This window comes from Zophobas morio, unplaced genomic scaffold (genome assembly GCF_036711695.1).
Source record: "Zophobas morio isolate AGI-343-1 ecotype UQ-CSIRO unplaced genomic scaffold, CSIRO_AGI_Zmor_V1 ptg000007l, whole genome shotgun sequence".
NCBI classification, from domain to species: Eukaryota; Metazoa; Arthropoda; class Insecta; order Coleoptera; family Tenebrionidae; genus Zophobas; species Zophobas morio.
The window spans coordinates 11,944,112-11,964,622 of record NW_026972112.1 but is presented as its reverse complement, the minus strand read 5'-3'; the positions used below and the strand labels follow the sequence as shown (position 1 = coordinate 11,964,622).

Sequence of the window (20,511 nt, the reverse complement as noted above, 5' to 3'; positions counted from 1 at the left end):
AAATTGTTTGGTTATTTTTCTTCCCTTTTTCTTCATATATACATGGATGGCGATTTAAAATGCTGACATATCTTTCTTGTATTCCTATGAATTTATTACAAAAATATAATTTTTAACTTGGAAACTACAGTTTTAACTGCTTGTTTCTAACACATCGAAACCGCCCTGAAGTACTTAATGATTATAAATGCTTTCTAAGTTGAGCAGTCTCAATAAATTTAATTTATTACAACATAGATGCCGACAAGATATGCCAACATTAAAGTTAAGATTTTTAACAACGAAGAAAATAATTTAAAGAAAAACTGCGTAACAAGAGCAATACAAAACATAACTTACTTTTTTTGTACTATAGTAAGACATACAAAATTCTTGTGAAAAATAATATTAACAGAATAAAATGTTGTTTTAGTTTAAAATAGCTATTGCACTACTTATTAACTTTTAAACTAAAACACCAAAACGAAAAACATGAATTTTGGACTATAAGTAGAAAATCAATTAAAATATCTGTACAAAACAAAAGTACGTTTAATCCTTAGCTTATTAAAAAAGTATCACTTCGAGGGTATTTTCAACGTTATAAATAAATCAATAAATAATTTGACAACAGAAACTACTGAGTAGTAACACAATATAAAAACAATGTATTATGAAAAATTTAACTTGGAGCATTAGACAAAACACTTTCGAAAAGAGAGTTTTAAAAAAATAAACGTTGCGGATATATTCAAGGAACTGAAATATTACAAAAACAAAATTTAAACAATCTGTCATACACTATGAATTTTAATAATTGATTTCCCTCATGTAGCGTCTTCGTTCAGCCTTTCTACTCGATACCTATTGTAAGATACATATGGAGTTCGTGAAAGATCATTGTCCGTTAGCACCCGCGTTCGGTTGGGCACAACGCCTTCACCACGACCCATCAACCAGTCTATACAATGTTTATGTTGCACATCACTAACGTTCACACTAGCCCATTTCTTTAACCACACACGGAACTTCGATGACAGCCGTTTAGTTACCTCTGGGTGAGTCTGTGAAAATAAAGATAAAATTAAACCTTCAATTTCTAGCTGATGACTGTTGACTGTTGCGCAACAAACGGTCATTATAAACCTACCTTTCTCGCTCTGCTGAAGGCACGTAATTTATAGAGATAACTATCTTTGTTCACATTGAACATGATTTTGGAATCTTGTGGATTGAATTTACACTGGGTTTCATCTGACACCTCATAACCTGGATGATCTGTTTGGTTTCGTTCAGGCAAAGGGCGCTCATTCAGTTTTCTTTCAAGTTCTTCCAACATTGCAAATTTCTTATCAGCGTCATCTGTTCTACTGGACTTCTTTTCATCGTTCTTTTTTTGATCATCACTTGATTCACCTTGACTGCTCGCGGAATTCTTTTTATCACCCGCTTTATTATAGAGGCCCCTTCGTTTTTTATACATTCGTAGATTTCTATTTAAATAGACTGGTGAACGCGGCTTATTGTCTGCATTCGTAATATCAGTATAACATTCCTTATAACTACTCCACTTTTTAGCATCATCGACCTTTTTTGGGTCTTCTGAATCTGTATCCAACAATTCAACTGTCATTCTACAGTCTTTCTTGTAGATGTAAATTTTAAAACAGTTTTCATCTTGAACAGCTTTTTCGCCACTTCTTTGATAAGCCATTTCCAGATGTGCTCTCTTATGAGCAGTGGCACATGAACCCCCTGTGGCGCCACGTTTCTGTTCTTTAACGAACAGGTCCGTGCACGCTATGGCTGTTCGTTCTGTCACGCAATGTTGAAGCTGTCGTACCGCATAAGATACAACTTTGTCCAACGTGAAGGCAATATATGCGTGGATACCGAACATCTCTCTTAAAGTGTCCTCATACGTGTTTGCATCCATGTTACCGTCTAACAGATTTTTGACCATATCCAAAAACGCAACGTAGTAATCTTCCACTTCGATCTGAGGCTTTGGTTTTAGTCTCAGCGCAACGGCTGTACTTTCTTTGCGGCCTGTCCGTGATTTCGCCTCTTCAGCGGCCAAAATTACAGCACGCTCATATATTTTTGCTAATCGTTCGCATAAGACGGCATGTAACCGTAAAAATATGTACCAATTGTTGTTGGCCATGAACAGGGTGTAAGCTTCATCCTGCAAAATAATAATAATAATAATATATGCTTCCACATCGGTTTTAATGATGCTTACCGGATCTGATACTTGTGCGTGCAACGGAACTTTGACGTCGTCTTCTTTTGCATCAGGGTCAGTTTTTACTTCCACTTCGCCGTCTAAACGTCCTGGAGACTTCCCTGGACTTGAGTCGCTTTTACCTTTGGGGTTATTCGTATTAGGGCTACTAATGGGGCTTTCGTCGCCATCCTCTTTTTCGTCTATAAAATTTCAACAACATTCAACGATTTTTCAAAATAGTTATCAACGAGTTGTTAGATTGAAATGTTACGGCGGAGGTTTTCTTGGTAAACGAAAATTATTAATTTAACAAGTTTTGTCCACACAGTATTTTTTAGCGGTTATATGTGTAAGCTCTACTTTTGCTTTTTCAACAGATGCTCAATTAAATTTCACTGCGTATTTTATTTTCTGCAAAATTGAAGACGTTGGAGTCGGTCAGAATTGTATTTTTCTACCTTTATACATAATGAGCCATACCAGCTTATTTCTTGCTACGCAATTTTTCAGTATTAAATTTAATCTACTTCGTTTTTAGCACCGTCTATTTAGATTTATGAAAATTTTATCACAAAGATAAATATGTATTCTGCAGCAAGTTCTTCGTCTACTACATTCAGCAAGAAATTGTAAATTCTACGAAGTTTGTGCGAGTTTAGGCTGACTTTTTTTTAGAGTTTGATCCGATTTAACGCTTAAATGAAGTTAGAGTAGCACCTGGGACCCTCGTAGTAGCACTTTCATTTAAGTGATGTCTCGTCGAAATTCAGCGCCTAAATTCCTATGAACCGTTTGCAGTGGCGCGTGAAATTTAAGCATTTGGAAACAGACCCACAAAGCACCCAACAGCTACCAGATAAATTGTTAATGCACCAGTTTGTCCTTCTAAAACGGTTCTAGGTGTCTTAGCAAACAACGAATTTGGCTTCTTTAAAAAAATATAAAAAATGTTTGTTTTCTGATAACCTTCACACAGGGTCTCTAGAATGTATGGAAACAGTTAAATATCTTGAGAACCAGTTGTACAAATCAAATGAAATTAGATATAGGGGTGCAAGAAGCTGTGCTCTAATTATTCGTCAGACAAACACATCAAATAAAATGGTAACAGCTCTGTAGGCGCACGACTCATACATTTTTGTTGTGCAGTTTTTTGAAATTACAAAGTGTTATTGTTAAGTACGTGACGAATTGTAAACAGCATATCTGCGATTTCTTGAAGACTAATTAGACAAACAAAGTCATAAAAATTCGTCGATTCTTTTCGGTGAACAGATGAACCGGCGTCAATAGCACCCCCCAATTTCTGCGCCACGGGAACGCAAATTTCAATTATTATTTTATCATTACTCATTCTTAATTTGCTGAATAAACAATTCTGTAATGACGTGATCAAACAGGATGTTCTGAATATTATTATAATTTTTATTAAATAAAGGCAGGCGTATTCACATTTTCAAAAAAGTGGGGTAATTTCATTCAAATAAAAATTGCTAGAACGCCATAAGAAAAAAATTGGTCGAAAGTTGTTTCGCAAGAATCTCCTTCACCCCTGGAGTACAATGAAATGTATTCAGCATTTTCGAAAAATTATAAAATTGATTTTGCGATTTTATATTTTTTGAGAACCCCTATAAATTGAAAGAAACGTATGAAAATATCTAATGCCAAAGTAAATGAAGCATGCTACGCCAATATTTCAAATGAGTCTTTAGTTTACAAAATTTTGTGAAGACGTCAATCAATATTTTTGCAAGAACTCAACTTAGGTTAGTGCAGTAATACTAACAATAACGTATTATATGACTCGGTCTTTAATTTTTTTCAGACACCCCGTATAAGCAAATCTAAAAAATATTAATGTAGTGATAAATCACAAGTATAGACTCATCATAATTTGCACAATTTAGATAGTTTTTTTTCGGCAAAATTATAACATGACGTCAATTTTTGGGGGGATAAAGAGATATATTTTGATTAAAAAATTACCGTGCGTGCTATAACTTTGAAACGTCCCCAAGATTTCAAGACATGCGGTTTTGCATTTCCTGATTTAATCAATAAAATAAATTGAATCATTTTTTTTCAACGTCCTGTATAGGCAAATCGAAAAAATATGAATGCAAATGCAATAATTTCAAAAGCGTGTGGTATACTTTATTAAACGATAAAAAAAAATAAGAATGAGAAACGATACTGCAAGCAAAACTCAGGCGGCTGTCTGGATGTTAAGTCATAAATTAATGGAACGCCCGGAAGTGGCCAATTTTGTATTTTCCACAATCTCGACATCATATGTGTCAACAAACGGTCAGTCAAAGACCAAATCGTATTTTTGTAATAACAAAAATAAAAACAAATTTTATTTTCCAGAACTTTTTAACTTCCGGGGCCTGATGGTCCAGCATCCGAAGCATATCCGTATAAACCGTCTCTGTACAAGTACGGACATTATAAAATATATTTTACAGCACATTATCAACGGGAATAGTGATATCTGAGCAATATGCGTAGTGTTTAAAATGTTGATGTTTATATCACGTAGACATTTGTTTAATTTGAATGAGTTTATCGCCTCAAAATAGACGACTAAAATTATTCAAAAGACTCAACTGAACAAAATATTCTAAATGTAATTATTATAATTCTTACGTTATCATTATTTTATTGTTATAAAGAACGTATTCTCACATTTTCGAGAAAATGGGGTGGCTCGTTCTTAATTTGATCAACAATAAACTGACTGATTCATTAATTTTTTGAGTCACCCTGTATAAGTTAATCTAAAAAATATGAATGCAATGATAAATTACAAGTATAGTCTGATCATATTTTGCACATTTTCCAAAGGATTTATTCGGCAAAATTTTGAGACGACGTAATCAATTTTTTGGGGTTGATAAACATACATTTTGATTAAAAAGTTACCATGCTTACAATAACTTCAAAACGCCTGCAAGATTTCAAAGCATCCAGTTTTGTAATTCTTGATTTAATCAATAAAATAAATTAACTCAGTCATAATTTTTTTGAGACACCCCGTATAAGCAAAACAATCGGTCCGGCAGTTTCGGAGATTGGGTGTCTAGTAAAAATGGATACAGACGGAAACGGGAGACTACTTTTTCTTACTGATGGCCATGAAACGTCGAGAAAATATAAAAGTGGCCATTTGTCCGATGAACTCGATTACTATACTTTCTTAGCTTATGTTCGGCAAGTAAAAAAGTTATTTTGACATTAAAATGACTCGATTTGTAATGGCCGCCTAAAAAATTAGATCATAGTGCTTTGGAGAAAAAGTACGAAATCTTTTCAGATTCCAAAAAGAATTTAATAAAGCGTCTGGTTCTGAGACCGTACGACATTTAATGAGCAACGTAAAAAGTGAAGGTAGAAATTTCGCTTACGGCCTAAAGTAATGTACTTTAGTTACTACCAACTTAAAAACTTAAAAGGCTACAATCCCATTACTATTTTTGTGACATTTTTTTTTCTGCACCTCATTTCGTTAATATTCGCTTGTAATCAATTGATGTTTCTTTGTCTTGTTTTAACTAAATTTATTTCTCCCAGGGATATAATTTTATGTAACAATAAACACTGCAATTAGCTTATTTTATCTAAGGAACTCCAAAGCTGAATATGTGCATCAAATAGAATAAAATTCATAATTAAAAATATTTTTTATGTTAAATTTCGAAACAATTAACATATTTTATTTATCGCTCGTTTAAAAACGGGCTAAACATATATTGTTTCAGGAATGTGCTAAACGTAACCGTAATTATTTTACATAGTTGACATTCATCACAGAAATACAATTAACAGTTCCGTGCCAATTCTATATTTTCGGATTACAGTATTTTAAAATAATTTTACATAACCATTAAAAATTTTGTCCTGAAACCGCGAATAACTGATTTTATCGTCGATGAAACGAAATGTACAAATTCCAAGGAAAAAATCTGTTTTGAAATGATAATTTTTAATCAGTATTATGAATTGAATTATTAACCTCTTGAAGTATTATTATTTATGCTACAAATCGTGGACAAAACACATTAGGTTTGCTTTTTTTTTAAGAATTCCAGCAACAATGTGGTAAAAAAAAAACACTGAATAATTTAAGAGATTTACCCTAAGTCGAGAGTTAATATACAAAGCTGTACCAACGGCACTTTTTTAAATGCTTTTTCAAACGAAGAAATATAAAATAAAATAGTCAATCTTACCGTCATCCTCTCGTTCATCGTCTGTTAGTTGCTGCTTTGGATGGAAAAACAGTTCAGGCAGAAACTGTCGTAGAAGATGTTTTATTCGCCTCTTTTCACCTTTCTGGATACCCGTCTGTCTCTTAACATGGTGAATTAGAAGATTTGCTGCATCATCGAGAATCGTACGATCTCGATATGGAATAATTAAATGGGGACCTGTAACTGGTTCTGCACCTTCTTCATTTTGTTCATGTCTCTGAAAAGACGATAAAATTAAGATTTTTTCAAAATTAATTTAAAAAGGTCTTACTTCATCAAACAAAGTTTCAATTTCGTTAAACAAACTTTTCGACCTCAGAGCCTTTACATCTGTTTGCTTGAAATTTATACCTTGATGATCCAAACTTTTAAGATAATATTTTTCATTTTGTTCTCGCCAAATTTTATTGAAACCTTTTTGTGCTTCTCGCCACTCTTCTTCCTTAGCTTTAAGTCTTCGAAGTACAACAGGCACAGCTGTTTGAGGATTACGTTTCAGGCCATCAATAATATCTTGAGCTTTATCTCCGTAAATTCTTTTAAGTGCTCGTTGGTGTAATGTAGGAGAAGAACCACCTAAACAATCGTCCAAGCGATATTTAGCCACATCTTCAGCATTCATTCGACTTAGTTTTTTGTTAACACCTTCTAGGACTCTAATTGTAGATGCGTTCGTTTCAATAACTACGTCTAACTCGAATCTTTCATCTTCACACCGGTACATGTACTCTTCATACTGGGTCTTGCGTGAACTAACGAAAGTACTATCCTCTGACCACGTAGGAAATGACACCCACTGATCATTTAACACTTCTTTGCACAGCTGTGTGCGACCGGAGCAACTTAACCCTTCTTGCGATGGGGGAATTACACAGTAACTAGCACCCAAACGTTTAGCTGTCGTTAAATCGATTTCTAACGCTGTTTCCCCTTGAGGTCTTTCTGTACGAGTGGCACTGTACGGCATGGGTTCCACATCATTTTGACCGAGAAATTCACGGAACCATCGCATTAATTCAGGAAATTTTCCTAAGAAGGGACTCACTACCATTATTAATTCACTCTTGGATATGATCTCTTGATTGAAGAGGATTAGACAACGAAGAAAATTGTTGTATACCTCTTGTGAGCGCACAGCCTTGCGTACCTGTCCACAATTAAAATAATAGATGAACAAACTGATACTATTTACTTAAAAAAAAAAATAATGTTGCATAGTAATGAGAAGATATGCTTATAATTTAAACATCCTTCACTCTAACTTGCTTTTATATTGCACTGTTTCTTTTCACAACTCTCAAGAGCGAGGTTATGTTTAGATCGTTCAGTGCAAATTTACAATTATTACGTCCCTGACATTGATATACGTTATTAAAATGTTATAGTTTTTTTTATAAATATATTTTTTGTAACAAAACATGATTTATCTGTGGGTTTAATCAAACAATAATATTCGCATAAGAAACAATAAATTTACCTTATCGAAAAATGCATAGTCATTTAACGTTCCATACTTTCCAGCCTCTGCCAAAGTAACGTCTCTGCACGATGATATTTTGTGTTTTTTTGGAGGAGGTGCATCCCTGTGTATCATGGGAGTGTACGTTGGAGAGCGTTTAAGTTGTCCAGAAATGTGGCTTGGTTTATGAGAAGGTCTCTCCATTATGGTTTCCCTAGGATATGGTTTTGCTGAAGGTTTTTTCACTACGGAATGATCAGAAATTGGCGTTGGATTGATGTGACTCGTGGCATCTGGTAAAAATTGGCCAAATTCGGCTAAAAGATCACTCTGGTTTTCAAATAGCTTTGCTACTTGACTGTACACTTCTTGCTCAGTTAGATGTTTGCCACTTGAACCACCACTTGGCGACTCTTTCATTGTGCGTTGTTCTTTTTGGTAGATGTGCAAAATATCCAAGAACCTTTTGTATTTCTCGGGTTGATCTTGAAAGCGGTTCTAAACAAAAACACAAATATATTTTATTTGTTGTTGCAGTTTTTTCTATGGAATTTTGTACGCTAGTTGCTGTCTTAATAAGCGATATTCTAACTTTCTGTTTCCTTATTCTTATACATGATTAGGTACGTTGTTTGCTTAGAGGAGTTGAGAAAATATTAGTAAAATTTTAAGTTATTTTTAATGACCACTTCATGAGATAAATAAAATTGTAAAACTGTTAATTATGTATCAATTGTGGAGATAGAAAATGTTTATAACAAAAAGATACATGTTTAATTAATTTAACTACATCTACCCTAAAGTACTTTAGGAATATGTACAGATTATGCCATACCGTTAATTCACTGGATTAGTATCTGAAGAATAAAATTCGATAAAAAAGACAGCTTTGCTTAGCTCATTTGAATGTTTAAGAAAAAAATCCAGACGTTCCCCTTTGAAAGGGATAGCATGAGGGTCTTACAAGGTTATTATGTCAAAAAGGGCGGGAAATGGAAATAAGACCATACTGTCAAACGAACTCCAGAACATAGCTCCGAGTGTGGTCCAAACAGAGCAAGAAATTAAGTGCCTATAAATCATTAAGGAAAAAGTCGGTAAATTAGCAATCATTACTGGGAAAACCATGTGAAACCTGGAGGCTGCACAACACCCACCAAAGTTTAGCTTATTAACAATTGGTTTAATGTGGTTTTCAACATACTAAAAAAGACACAATTTATCCACTCGAAGGAGACTGATTAATTTCGAATTGCTTTTTTTCTTACACATATGGAATAGCTCTTCGCTGTAAATTTTCCAAATACTAACATTTCTTTAAGGTTTAGCTCAAAATACTAGCGATGCAAGGTTTTATACTATAGATATGATTCAATTACTTGTAACTACATCAATGAAATTTTTATAAAAAAGACTTACACATTAATAACAAGTCTTAACGCAAAACTATTTTCCGTTAACTGGCTATTTTGGAGCAAAGTCACTGTGAAGCAGCTTTTAAAGTTTAAAACATTAATATTTCATTGCTATATTTTACAGACGTAGAAACATAAATATTAATTATATTTTTCAATATACATATTAAAATGTAGTCAACACTGAACTACGTTTAATCGCAATCACAATTTTTGAATTTATTCTTCATATTTCATACTCAAATAAAAGCTAAAATTTCGGTGTGTCCGGTGTTAAGTTATCAAAATAATACTACTTTTCTACTGAAATTATAAATATAATATTGCGTCTGATGTTAAAACATCTGTCAATATTGAAAATATTTTTGCTAAATCATACTATGAGTGATCAATAAAAAATCAAACGTGTTGTCGCTCTTCCACCAAGTATAATGCAAAAAAATATTAAAGGTCTCCCATGGCTGTAGATCGTGAAACTAAAGTGTCTACTCAAAATCATTTAAAAATTAGTACATAAAATTTCGATGTTCTGCAATAGAACAAATCAAACTTGCAAGTAGATAATATTTGTCATACCCGTGAACACTTAAATCTATTACGCAATTTTTATTAAAATGAAATCAGTGCACGCAAAAGAATACGCTCATGGTGTCACTATTATTATGGAGTGCTATGATTTTTTTTGGCAAATAATTTGATTTATGAAAGACCTGTTATAATAATAAAAAAACTGTTTATCATATAAATATAAAATATGTATATTTGAGTACTGAAGCTGACACATTAGATCTCGTCAAGTAAGAAATGTGCTTTACAAGTAATTTAGTTAAAAAAAAAAATAACTTCGAAAAAACTAAAAAAAGAATCGTGTTAGAGTACTTCACTGCGAAAACGTGTGTGTAAAAATTACTACCCTTCGTACACAAATATTTCTGCTTATTAAAATTCAAAATGTACAGTTCGGCCTTGTAGGTCATTTAATAATTTCAAGTAGGTGGTGTTCGAGGCACTAACACTCATTTGTGCTAGATGTTGTCATACTAATTGTCACGACCATCAAAACCATTAATGAAGATCAAGAAAATCATCTTAATCAAAATTTAGACTGGGAAAATCTACAGTTTATTATCGAACAATCAAAAGTATATCGTGTACTAATACATTTGATTTATGATTGTAACCGGACCACGCTTGAAAAAATTACGTATGTATAGCACAATAATGGTATTGTTTGTATTCACTTAAATAAATTACAAATAACTACATAACCTACATGTATTTTAAGTAACACCGGTGACGCTGTGTTCTGACCCAATGACATCAACGTCACCAACATAATTAAGAACCATATTTACACAACTAACTTAACCGTGATGTATGATGACAACTAATGGCTTGTTTATTGTAACAGTTAGGAGTTACATTAAGGTAAAATTTTGGTTATAAGATGAGCAAATATACTACAAATTTTTATATTTAGAAAATTATTAACCAAATTTGAATTGAACTGGTTACCACGTGTTACGACAGAAAAGATCTAAACACTCCTTATAAAGACTAAAAATCTAACAAGCTACGCCGAGGGAAGTGTATTAAGAAAAGCAAACTCATTTTTTCATCCTCTCATTGGGCGGTACATTGTATTTGTTTCGAGAAATCGAGCTATTACGCTTTGATGATTATGATAAAAAAAAAAGCAAACAAAGTATAACGATGCAATTTTAGCCAAATTGTCAACAATTTGGAAAAAGTTTAAAAGGCGTAACGTTAATTTGAATATTTGGTGGAAGATGTATAAATATAAAATGTCGGATTGAAATAGTGTACACATATACAGAATTTTCATTGGTCTTTTTTTTTTAATCTGCTATTCTCAGTGCAATATAAATCTCGTAATCTCAAAAGTTGTATTAATTAAAATGTAAAGAAAGCTTGTGTTTCTTAATACTTTTAAGCAGTTCAAACTAGAGCTTTTATACTTGAATTGCCAAACAGATGAAGTAAAAGGCGTGATCAATGCGTGAACCTGAGGTTTTTATTGGTTAGAGAACACGTGCCTTAAAGCCGGTTTTACACTGTACTCTAAAATAGAAACTCCAGATCTCGCCGGGCATTATGATTCATTGTTATTGTGAATTTATTGTGGTTGATTTTGTCTTTATTTTAACAAAATCGACTTTATTCAAGTCAATTATTCTTTGTCCTTAAATTGTATTTGAATATGGGAGTACTTTTTGTATCTCTCTTGATTTTACTAATGTAAATTTCACATCAACTTAATTGGGCTTTCGGGCAAGTTGTTCATGCCATTTTCACGTGATTATCGCATTTGTTTGGTAATTCTAGCATAACAATGTTGGTTACAGCAGGCGCCGAACAATCCCTACGTTATTGCGGTTAAATTTTTAAATGTTTACCTTAATTTTGTTAACGTAGTTGATAGCATGGTTAAACTGCACTGGTTGGTTCTGCGGCGTGTCCGTGTGCCCTTGCAACGCCTGACTAACTGCAACTTGTGCTGCCGACAGCGACATCGAGTTGTTGTAAGTTGGTGCACCGCTTCCATAACTCGAAGGATGATGCACGACCGGCATGGACGGTGCAGCTTGTGGAGCTACCGGGGGAACGTGTTGGGTTAAGAGCGGTTGACAAGGAGGCATCGTGGTCAACGGTACCGAACTCGACATATTTATCGTACCCGAACCCCTCATAATCATCTTCTGTTGTTGAGGATCAGAAGGTAAATTACCTGTCGGACTAGGCATGCTAACTGACACTTGAAATGCGTATCCTTGATCGCTCTTCTGCACTTCGATTTTATAACCCGGTGGCAAAAAAGTGTTAAAACCGACAATTAAATCAGGAAAACCTTTGAATAAATTAGACACTCGTTGTATTACTCCCGGAGTATCAATACTTTGACTCTTGAATTCTTTCATTATGTCCAAAAAGTCATTGTACACTTGAGGCTTTGAGCCAAACTTGAATTTAACGAGGTCCAAATAGGAGAGCGCATCCTCAACTTTGAGGCGTTGAAAATTGCCGCCCGGAGATTGCTGCTGTTGAGATTGCGGAGGCTGTTGTTGTTGCTGCTGCAACTCTTGCATTGGGGCCGTTGGTGGGGAAGAACCGGCCGTCCGAATTTGTGAGTGGCCACTCACTGACATGGGCTGCATGGCTGAAGCCTTTCCAGAATGGGGTGCCGTTGCGGCCGGCATTGCACCGTAACTCACCGGAGGCGGCGGGTAAAGTCCTGACTGCATACCTTCACTGACCACTTTAATGTTACCCGCACTCGAGTAGGCCAAAGGAGACGACGTATTCTGCAAGGACTGACTGTACAAAGCAGCAGTTGCAGGTGAACCACTTCCTTCTTTCAGCGTTTCATCCACTCGCAGGCGTTTCATTTCAAATTACATCGAGGCGGCTGCAAAAAAAAGTTCAATCAAAATGGAAGGAATTTTAACCATATAGAAAAACAAGATACGACACTTAATAAAAATTAACAAATTGATAAATGCTTGTATAGTTACTCTATTTTTATTTTATATAAACTAGTACAAAAAAGTGTGTGTATGTCTTGCTCATTATTATTATTACTACATGTGATGATAAAAGAAGATACGTATGACCTATCCATGAATAATAGTAAACAAAACCACAAACCAATTTAAAGAAATGTTAAGCAACTGTTTTAACAGTCCAGTTTTTTTTTTTAATTATTATTATTAAATCGAAAAAGGCTCTCGTGAAGGTGTCAATATATCTAGGTTTTCCCATTCATTGCGTTGACTCATGACTTTTTTTAAGCTTAATAACGGAATGCCAAACTGATTGTCCGCTTTTATGAAGAGTAACTTGTTCAGACGTGCTTTGCCGCATGTGTCCACCCAACCGCCGGTCTCCTTTGCAACTTATTTAAACAATAATAGTATAAGCTTCAACAATCAAATGTTCACTACTAGGTTTTAAAAAACGGCCAATTAAATTAGACGCATCTTCCGAGTTCACAGACGAACAATATGCATGGCTGCAGAAAATTCTGACACGCATAATTTTTCTTTTTGTGAATGTGTTTGATTTAACCATATGCAGCACAAACTTCAATACATAACTAATTTGAAGGCGTGTAATTGGTAAATTAACATGTCTGAACTCGCAAAGACTAGACTATTGGCCCCGAGTTTCAATAACTTTGTCATAGAAACTTCTATATGCATTTAACAATAACTCTCAACGGTAACCCCCTCAATGGAATTAAACCTGGGCCATAATTTCAATGTGAAAAGTATTTTGGTTCACCGGACTATGCTGTATATACTCAGTAAACCATAAACTAGATGTGTTTGATATGTATTAAGCAATAAAAGAAAAAATACCAGCTGGATATTCAAGACGTTTAATTCCTTTTTAATAACAATAATAAATCACTTATGTATGCTAAAAGACAAATAATACCTATTTGTAAAATTACTCGTAGTTGATGTTTTGCCAACAAGTTTCGGGTTAAATCTCACGAATTACATACAATCCCGAATTCCTGAAGTAGTAGGAGTAATTTTTTTCCGTCCTTTTGAAGCAGCACCAAGTCTTTGGGTTTTATTGTATGCGACTGCAATATTTCTACTCATAATAAGGGTGATCTGTCTGCCATAAAAAATCAAATGTTTCTTTTTAATAAAAGTGCAGCAAAATAATGTATAAAGTACATATATAAAATGAAAAATCAAATCCAATACATTCAGTTACATTAAACTATACCTGTCTGAACTTTAAATTTTGGGGGGAAAAAGATCATAGCTTGCACTTGTGTTGTTGGGTCGCATTACTGCACATAGTAAAAAATGTACACTGTTGTTTGCAAGTAGTTCTAAACTCTCTGTAGTAATCTTAATACCACAATGCAGAAGTATTAGCAAAAGGAATATTACATCATCTAGCACGGAATACATGTTCGTTCTAAAGTTGGATTTATTTGTAAAGTTTTTAAATGAAATAAATACAAGTCGCATTGAAAAATATGCATTTAAATAATATTTATGAAAAACTTTTTGAGATGACGTCACATCTACGAATATGATAAAATTTTAATTAGAATATTTTGCAATATATAAATTATACAAATGTCTTAACAAAAAGTGGGACCAGCTATATTCCGTGTTTAATGCTTTATTGGTATTTAGCTTGTCCCACCCCTAATAACCACCCTCTCTTTAAAACCTGTTTACCTACCGTCAGCAGTATAGGACTATCTACTATCTAAATCTATTTTACTATTTAAATCTTATTGTATGTTTATGGTTACCATTGAGAACGTCAGAGCCATAAAAACGGAATACCTCTGGCCAAGCTATACTGGTAAATTTGATGGTGCCTCCAACACAAAGAAAAGTTACACATTTAGTTAAAAGTTCATGATCAACGTGTTCATCTTTCCAAATTAAAAATGAGCATAAGAAGGGCAGAATTTTCAATTAAAAATTATTTTAAGTAATTTTGATTGAGTACAAATATATAAAAATAGATACATAAAAAATTACAGAAATCAAGCTATTAAATGTGGTTTCAATGATGAAGGTGTTTCAAAGCTCTAATAATATACACAATGAAATCTATAACCCTCACCGCCAAGAAAGCAAAATTTTATAACTGTCACTTTACACAATGTGCAGTTAACTTTTTCATTGCATCAATTTACTTGAAAACTACTACTTACTTGGGAATTATTCAACACAACTACAAAAAATTTGTATATAAAAGTACTTCCGCTTACAGCGACATGATGATTTGTTTTTTAAATGGCAATGTTCCTAAATTGAGTTTGTCGAGAATGTTTCTTGAATGCAAAACACAAAATTGTTGAATAAATAGTTAAGATTTTTTTTTATATTAATACTGCTCACAAATATGAAAAACATTGTTAGAAGAAACGCTGTTCGATCTTTCAAAATATGTTCGGACTGCAACACTTTGTTTCTACAGACTTTTAGAGTAAAATAATCGACTTTATACCGAGAGAGGAATAAAAAACATGATCAAATACATTCAAAGTTTCAAATTGACGAATCTTTGGCAAGACAAAAATTTTATCAAAAACAAATCTTCAAAATTCCAGTTTTTATTTTTCAACTGAAAAAAATATTCAAAGGGCACCAATTTGACTGCTGAATGCATGATGATAAAATCCTACAAGAAAGACCTGCTGTTTTAGTAAAATCTTACACAAAACTTAGTAGAAGAAAACATTTGCAATACACAGCAGTTCATGTTTGGCAAATTATTGGAACTTTAGCCATAACACTTAGAACAAATAGAATAGAAGAGACAAATGCAAAAATAAAGTTGTACGTTACGTTGTAAAAGTAGTCAACAGCGGTGTTCGAAGAATTGATGTTTACTACATTCATGATTATAGTATTTAATTAAACAACATTGCGAAACTTTATATTATCCCTTCGGTCGTTGAAACGGCAGTTCCTAAAAGTTACATGATGTAAATAGAGTCGAGTGTGTTTGTTATCAGTCGATTTCCTCATTGTTAAAGTGATTTCAGGATATTCTTTACAAACTCTTTCATTTTTCATACTGGCGAACTCACTTCATAAACCAAAACTCATTCAAATAAGTGAACCAATCTCTGAGGTAGTTTTCTATTTCCCAAATATCCATGATTCTAGCTTAATCAAAATTTGTATAAATATAGGTACATACAGTAAAGGTGGTACGAAGTTGATATTAAAGGTGATGGTCTTCTTAATCTTCACATTATATCTAAAAATGTAAAATCCTTAATTCACTTCTGTCCTGATATTTGTAAACTGTACAGTTGAATCCAGTTGTGCGATGAGGTATTAAAACAAAACTTTTAATTCTGATTTAGATTATATTGTTCTTTTATAAAATAAAGCTATACTTGTAGAAATATGGCAAAAATTTAAATCATAACTATTGGATTTTCCAAAAAGGTTGATGTTTTTATCAATTATAGTTTTTCAATCCTATTCTAGATGAATATGACTTCTCGCCAACTTTATAACCTTCCTATAATTCCTTTCACCATTTCGAGCATAGGGCACCTTATATGTTTCCAGAGCACTTGTTTAAGTTTAGGTCTAGCAGGGTTGGTATTCCTGCGCATTCAGTAGGAAAATCTTAATAAATTTGGACTTGTTTAACAGCAAAGGTCGACATTCAGCTCTATTGACTTGAATGGAATTTAAACCAAGTTCGCGTAATAAATATGGTTGCTAGGACCAATCAGTTTGTGATTTGGATACATAATTGTTGAATTTCTATGAATAAATTGACTATTTCGTGCTTAACAACCTTAAGTGTTTACGTAATATTGGAAAGAAAAAAAAAGTTTTAATAATCGAGAAGTACCAAACATCTAAATTGCTTTTACAATTTTCTTTAGTTGGAACGTTCTTATAACTTAAATTTAAAACACATAATTGTAAACTAATTTGAAACTGAAGTGTAAAGTATGCTCCCTCTATTACTCGATAACACTAAATTAATTTTGGATCTGAAATTGAAATGACCATTTTTACGACAAAACTCAACTCGACACAAAACGTTTTATTTCGTGTGTCCATCAAACTGCAGTTTTGTAGATTACGTCGTCCGCAGATGCCATGTTTAATTCAGCTGATCCGCAAAACGACACGCCCACTTATTTATTTCTGGCATAAACACAACCGGTAGCGTATAAGAAGATCGCTACGCAGTTGGTTATCCCAAGTATCTTAGCTAGAAGTCCAATGCAAGCTGTTTCACATCGCACAATACGGTAAAAAAAACATCGAATATTTTGAATTTATATTAGAAACACATTCATGGATTGCTGCCAAGTTAAGCAGCGACCGGCACATTATGTCACCAGTACAGTAGGATAAACATTAATTTAGCCTTCACCATAAAATGTTAAAACATAACGTATTACATAAAATGACATCAGATACAGCCGCAACAATCCTTTTTCTTACTAAATGCGCATGCGTGTTCAGCGATACTGGCGGCAAATAACCCTTTCTCGGTGGGTACAAATAGAATTGAGAACTGTAGTTACAATTTTACGTGAAACGAACGTACAGACTTGGGAGAAAAAACTACGTTTTACTACATTGGCATCTCCGCACAACTTTCACAAGTGACCTTGAAGTTGTCCAACCCACAAAAAGGAAAATTTACGCGACTGTTTAGAAAGCTTGAAAAATTGGTCGGATCATGATGAATTTTCACACAAATGAAAATATAACGAAAAAATGATTTCGAGTTGACATCGATAACCAAGAGTATGCAGTACGGGTTTTACACACTTACGTTTGCGAGTTTACGTCATGTACCAGTCAAACGAGAGGAGAAGCGGCGTATGCTACGGCGTCTATAACACATAATTTTAAGAACGTTGAGGCACCATCGACAACCCATTTCGATTTGTGACGTTGTGTTGCTGATGTCGTGTTGCATTTTTATGTATCAGTGGATCGTTTGATGCTCTGCGTTTCTGTGCTTATTTCGATCTTGGCAACGTTGCTGTGCCCTCCAATATCGCAACAACGTTGCCTCCTCCGCGGCGCAGAATAAAACACATCTTCAGAGCACCTTTGTGCATGAGTAATCCGTGCACTGGCAACGTCGCGCGTTGACTTCGCTCCCGCGATCTACAAGGCTAGCTCCCTATTGGTGGACGACGGAATCGATAGGAGAGTGGAAGGGCAGGGAACCGGACGTGTAGAGCACTATTGCCATTAATTTCCCTAACGCCGAGTTCCATAAAGGCGAGAATCGCGCGCTGCTCTTTGTCAGTAAACAAATACAAAATGTTGCATCGAAATTTCGTAATTGCAGCAAACCGGCCGAAAGGTTGTCAATACGATGAGCGAAGTCAACCGCATTTCAATTTCTCACGAGGGTTTGGACGATTTACGACTCTGTTACGATTTCTGATGTCCAATGTTATTATCCAACCGAACGATGTGCAAGCGATCTTTTGTAACACGCTTTCCGTGGTTGCCAGGTCAAGTGTCCGCAACGTCGCCGAAAACAAACATCAACTAAAATCGGGATAAAAACGCTAAATTTTTAAAAATAAAGTCAGGACTGAAAAATTCTGCCACCCCGTACACCTCCCACAATGTATACCCAAGGCTAATTTTGGAACATCGCGACCAAAATACGTTAAAAAATTACAGAAAAACGCCGAAAGCGTGGTAAATATTCGTTGATGATTAATCAAATGACATTCTTTGCGTTTTTACAATTACACAACCAAGCCATGAACTTCAAGAGTTAAAAATATGTCACTCACCTTACTAAAGCCTCTTTCGCGGAAATTTTTTCCCTTCTGCAAGGATCTGGAGATGCACCTTCTAACTGCAACCGATCCTTATTGTTTTTAGCAAGAAAAAACAGTTTAACACTAGAATTCATCAAAAGAAAATTCTGACACATTCTGTTCCGAACCTCCCTAAACGCTGACCGATTGTCGACTGACTGGCTGCTTCAAATCTCGAAGCTTGTTTGGACGAGTCCATAGTACCAAGCGGAGGGACGCCATCTCCTGTGTGATCATTTTTACTTGTAAACCGTTGAATAGCACACTAACTTTCAAAAAACCCCACTGAATTCCGCAACGTGTCTCTGTCTGTCACTACACCTCCTAGAATTTGACGAATTTTTCGTTTACAAAATACTGGGATTACCGGCCACCCCTTCGAAGATTGTCTAATCCGTAAAAGGTTTGTTTGGTACTTTTAGCATTAGTTTCATACAAAGATAATGGTGGCGCAATATGCATTTAATTTAAAAAGACCCGCCATAGTTATGTTTTGTTTTTTTAAACTGAAATTGTAGATAAACTTCTCGATAGATACAATTATGCAAGGGATATTTTACATATTAAACATATGTCTAACAAAATTTATAAACAAGTAGTATAATAACTATAAGATAGGCAAAACTAACCACCATAACAAGGGTTATTAAAAGCAAATTGCAACCAAGTGTTTATTTTAAAGTGGAGGAATTGTATTTGAAATAACATCGGTAATTACATAAGAATTTATGGCCCTTATATTACCAAAGATTAAAATTTTAAATCCATAAGAAATCCCAAGCTTTTATCGCGGTTTAATACTAGTTCACATATCTCTTGATTTCCCATTGGTGGTCGCTTTATCACTTTGTGGTAATGTAACCAATCAAGAAGTACGAACGTGTCATTGCCGAATTATGAACGTCAACTTATTTTATTATGAATCGAATCACATAAAGTATATATTTACTCCAAATTTTATTTAGAAACAACTTGGAATCATTTTCCACACCTTGTCAGAAAGATGAAGTTCGTGATATTTGTGATACTTTTTTACTGCTTTAATAATAATATTGGGGCGACAACGAAAATAGACGCACAGGAATTACGGTGTTTGGGTATGGAATACATTTTTATTTTTGTCTAACTCTTCTTTTGACCACTTGCTTCAGTTTGCAAGATTAGTTTACAAGAATTAGATAAGGCAGTCAATAAAATCGATCCCACGAAAACTGTGGATATTGGAGGTTATCGTTTGGACTCTGATGGAAATTATGTTCACAAATCCGTTTCACAGGCCAAATCAGAAATTCATTTATCTGAACTAATTGAAGATATTTGTACAAAAATGGATGACTATGTGAGAGCCACGTGGAAGACAAATGGAACACTAACTTTGTTGAAACTTATTACCGATGATGGCAAGATGAATAGTGACATGGCTGAAGTCGATTTAATCCAAGATGACGATTTAAACAAAAGTCTCAAATACTATGTATGTAACGCCACGATATCGCCAGTAAGAAAAATAATATTGTATTTATTTGTTTTAGTGTGAGGGTATAATGGAAGAATTAGAAGACAACATTATAAAACATTTTCAAGACGATTCAGAAAATATACACACCAAAGTTTGCGTCGAAGAATCAAAAATTTGTCGTTCTGGAAAACGTGTTAGTGAAGAGTTATAACATTTTATGAGATTACAAATCATGATTATGTGCCGTTATCAGTGCTTCCATGAGTAGTTGAGTAGTTAATGTATTTATTTTAATAAACTATTTTTAATTGTTACATTTCATCTTAACCAAGAAAATTTATTATTTGACAGAATTTGACTTGTATAAATTATG

The 20,511-nt window shown here is 34.0% G+C and overlaps 2 protein-coding genes across 3 annotated transcripts; one reads left to right on the top strand and one right to left on the bottom strand.

Annotated features, from left to right (window-relative positions):
• Positions 1–72: 72 nt before the first annotated feature.
• Positions 73–18,823, bottom strand: LOC135124643 (paired amphipathic helix protein Sin3b-like). 2 transcript variants are annotated; one of them, XM_064049861.1, is made up of 8 exons: positions 18,653–18,823; positions 11,757–12,766; positions 7,943–8,422; positions 6,737–7,612; positions 6,445–6,682; positions 2,225–2,409; positions 1,130–2,167; positions 73–1,043 (listed from the first exon to the last, which is right to left on the bottom strand). In XM_064049861.1, the coding sequence occupies exons 2-8, from the start codon at positions 12,744–12,746 to the stop codon at positions 807–809; spliced, it is 4,044 nt and encodes a 1,347-aa protein (XP_063905931.1). In that variant the 5' UTR covers positions 12,747–12,766; positions 18,653–18,823; the 3' UTR covers positions 73–806. The 2 variants fall into 2 exon arrangements, with proteins under 2 accessions (XP_063905931.1, XP_063905932.1); XM_064049862.1 differs by lacking the exon at positions 18,653–18,823 and adding an exon at positions 17,665–17,943.
• A 150-nt stretch (positions 18,824–18,973) lies between these two features.
• On the top strand, positions 18,974–20,452 carry Sel (seele). The gene is made up of 4 exons (XM_064049876.1): positions 18,974–19,082; positions 19,645–19,776; positions 19,831–20,153; positions 20,212–20,452. Exons 2-4 carry the CDS (start codon positions 19,683–19,685, stop codon positions 20,347–20,349), a joined length of 555 nt encoding a protein of 184 aa, XP_063905946.1. The 5' UTR covers positions 18,974–19,082; positions 19,645–19,682; the 3' UTR covers positions 20,350–20,452.
• Positions 20,453–20,511: the final 59 nt, after the last annotated feature.

What these genes read in the sequence shown, in the direction of transcription:
- LOC135124643 (XM_064049861.1), bottom strand. Translation starts at nt 12,746, where the DNA reads ATGAAACGCCTGCGAGTGGATGAAACGCTGAAAGAAGGAAGTGGTTCA. An exon ending in ACTATGCATTTTTCGATAAG is followed by an intron (nt 7,613 to 7,942) that starts GTAAATTTATTG and finishes AATTGTGGACAG; the next exon opens with GTACGCAAGGCTGTGCGCTC. An exon ending in CCTTCAGCAGAGCGAGAAAG is followed by an intron (nt 1,044 to 1,129) that starts GTAGGTTTATAA and finishes TTATTTTCACAG; the next exon opens with ACTCACCCAGAGGTAACTAA.
- Sel (XM_064049876.1), top strand. Translation starts at nt 19,683, where the DNA reads ATGAAGTTCGTGATATTTGTGATACTTTTTTACTGCTTTAATAATAAT. An exon ending in ACAGGAATTACGGTGTTTGG is followed by an intron (nt 19,777 to 19,830) that starts GTATGGAATACA and finishes CACTTGCTTCAG; the next exon opens with TTTGCAAGATTAGTTTACAA. An exon ending in ACAAAAGTCTCAAATACTAT is followed by an intron (nt 20,154 to 20,211) that starts GTATGTAACGCC and finishes TATTTGTTTTAG; the next exon opens with TGTGAGGGTATAATGGAAGA.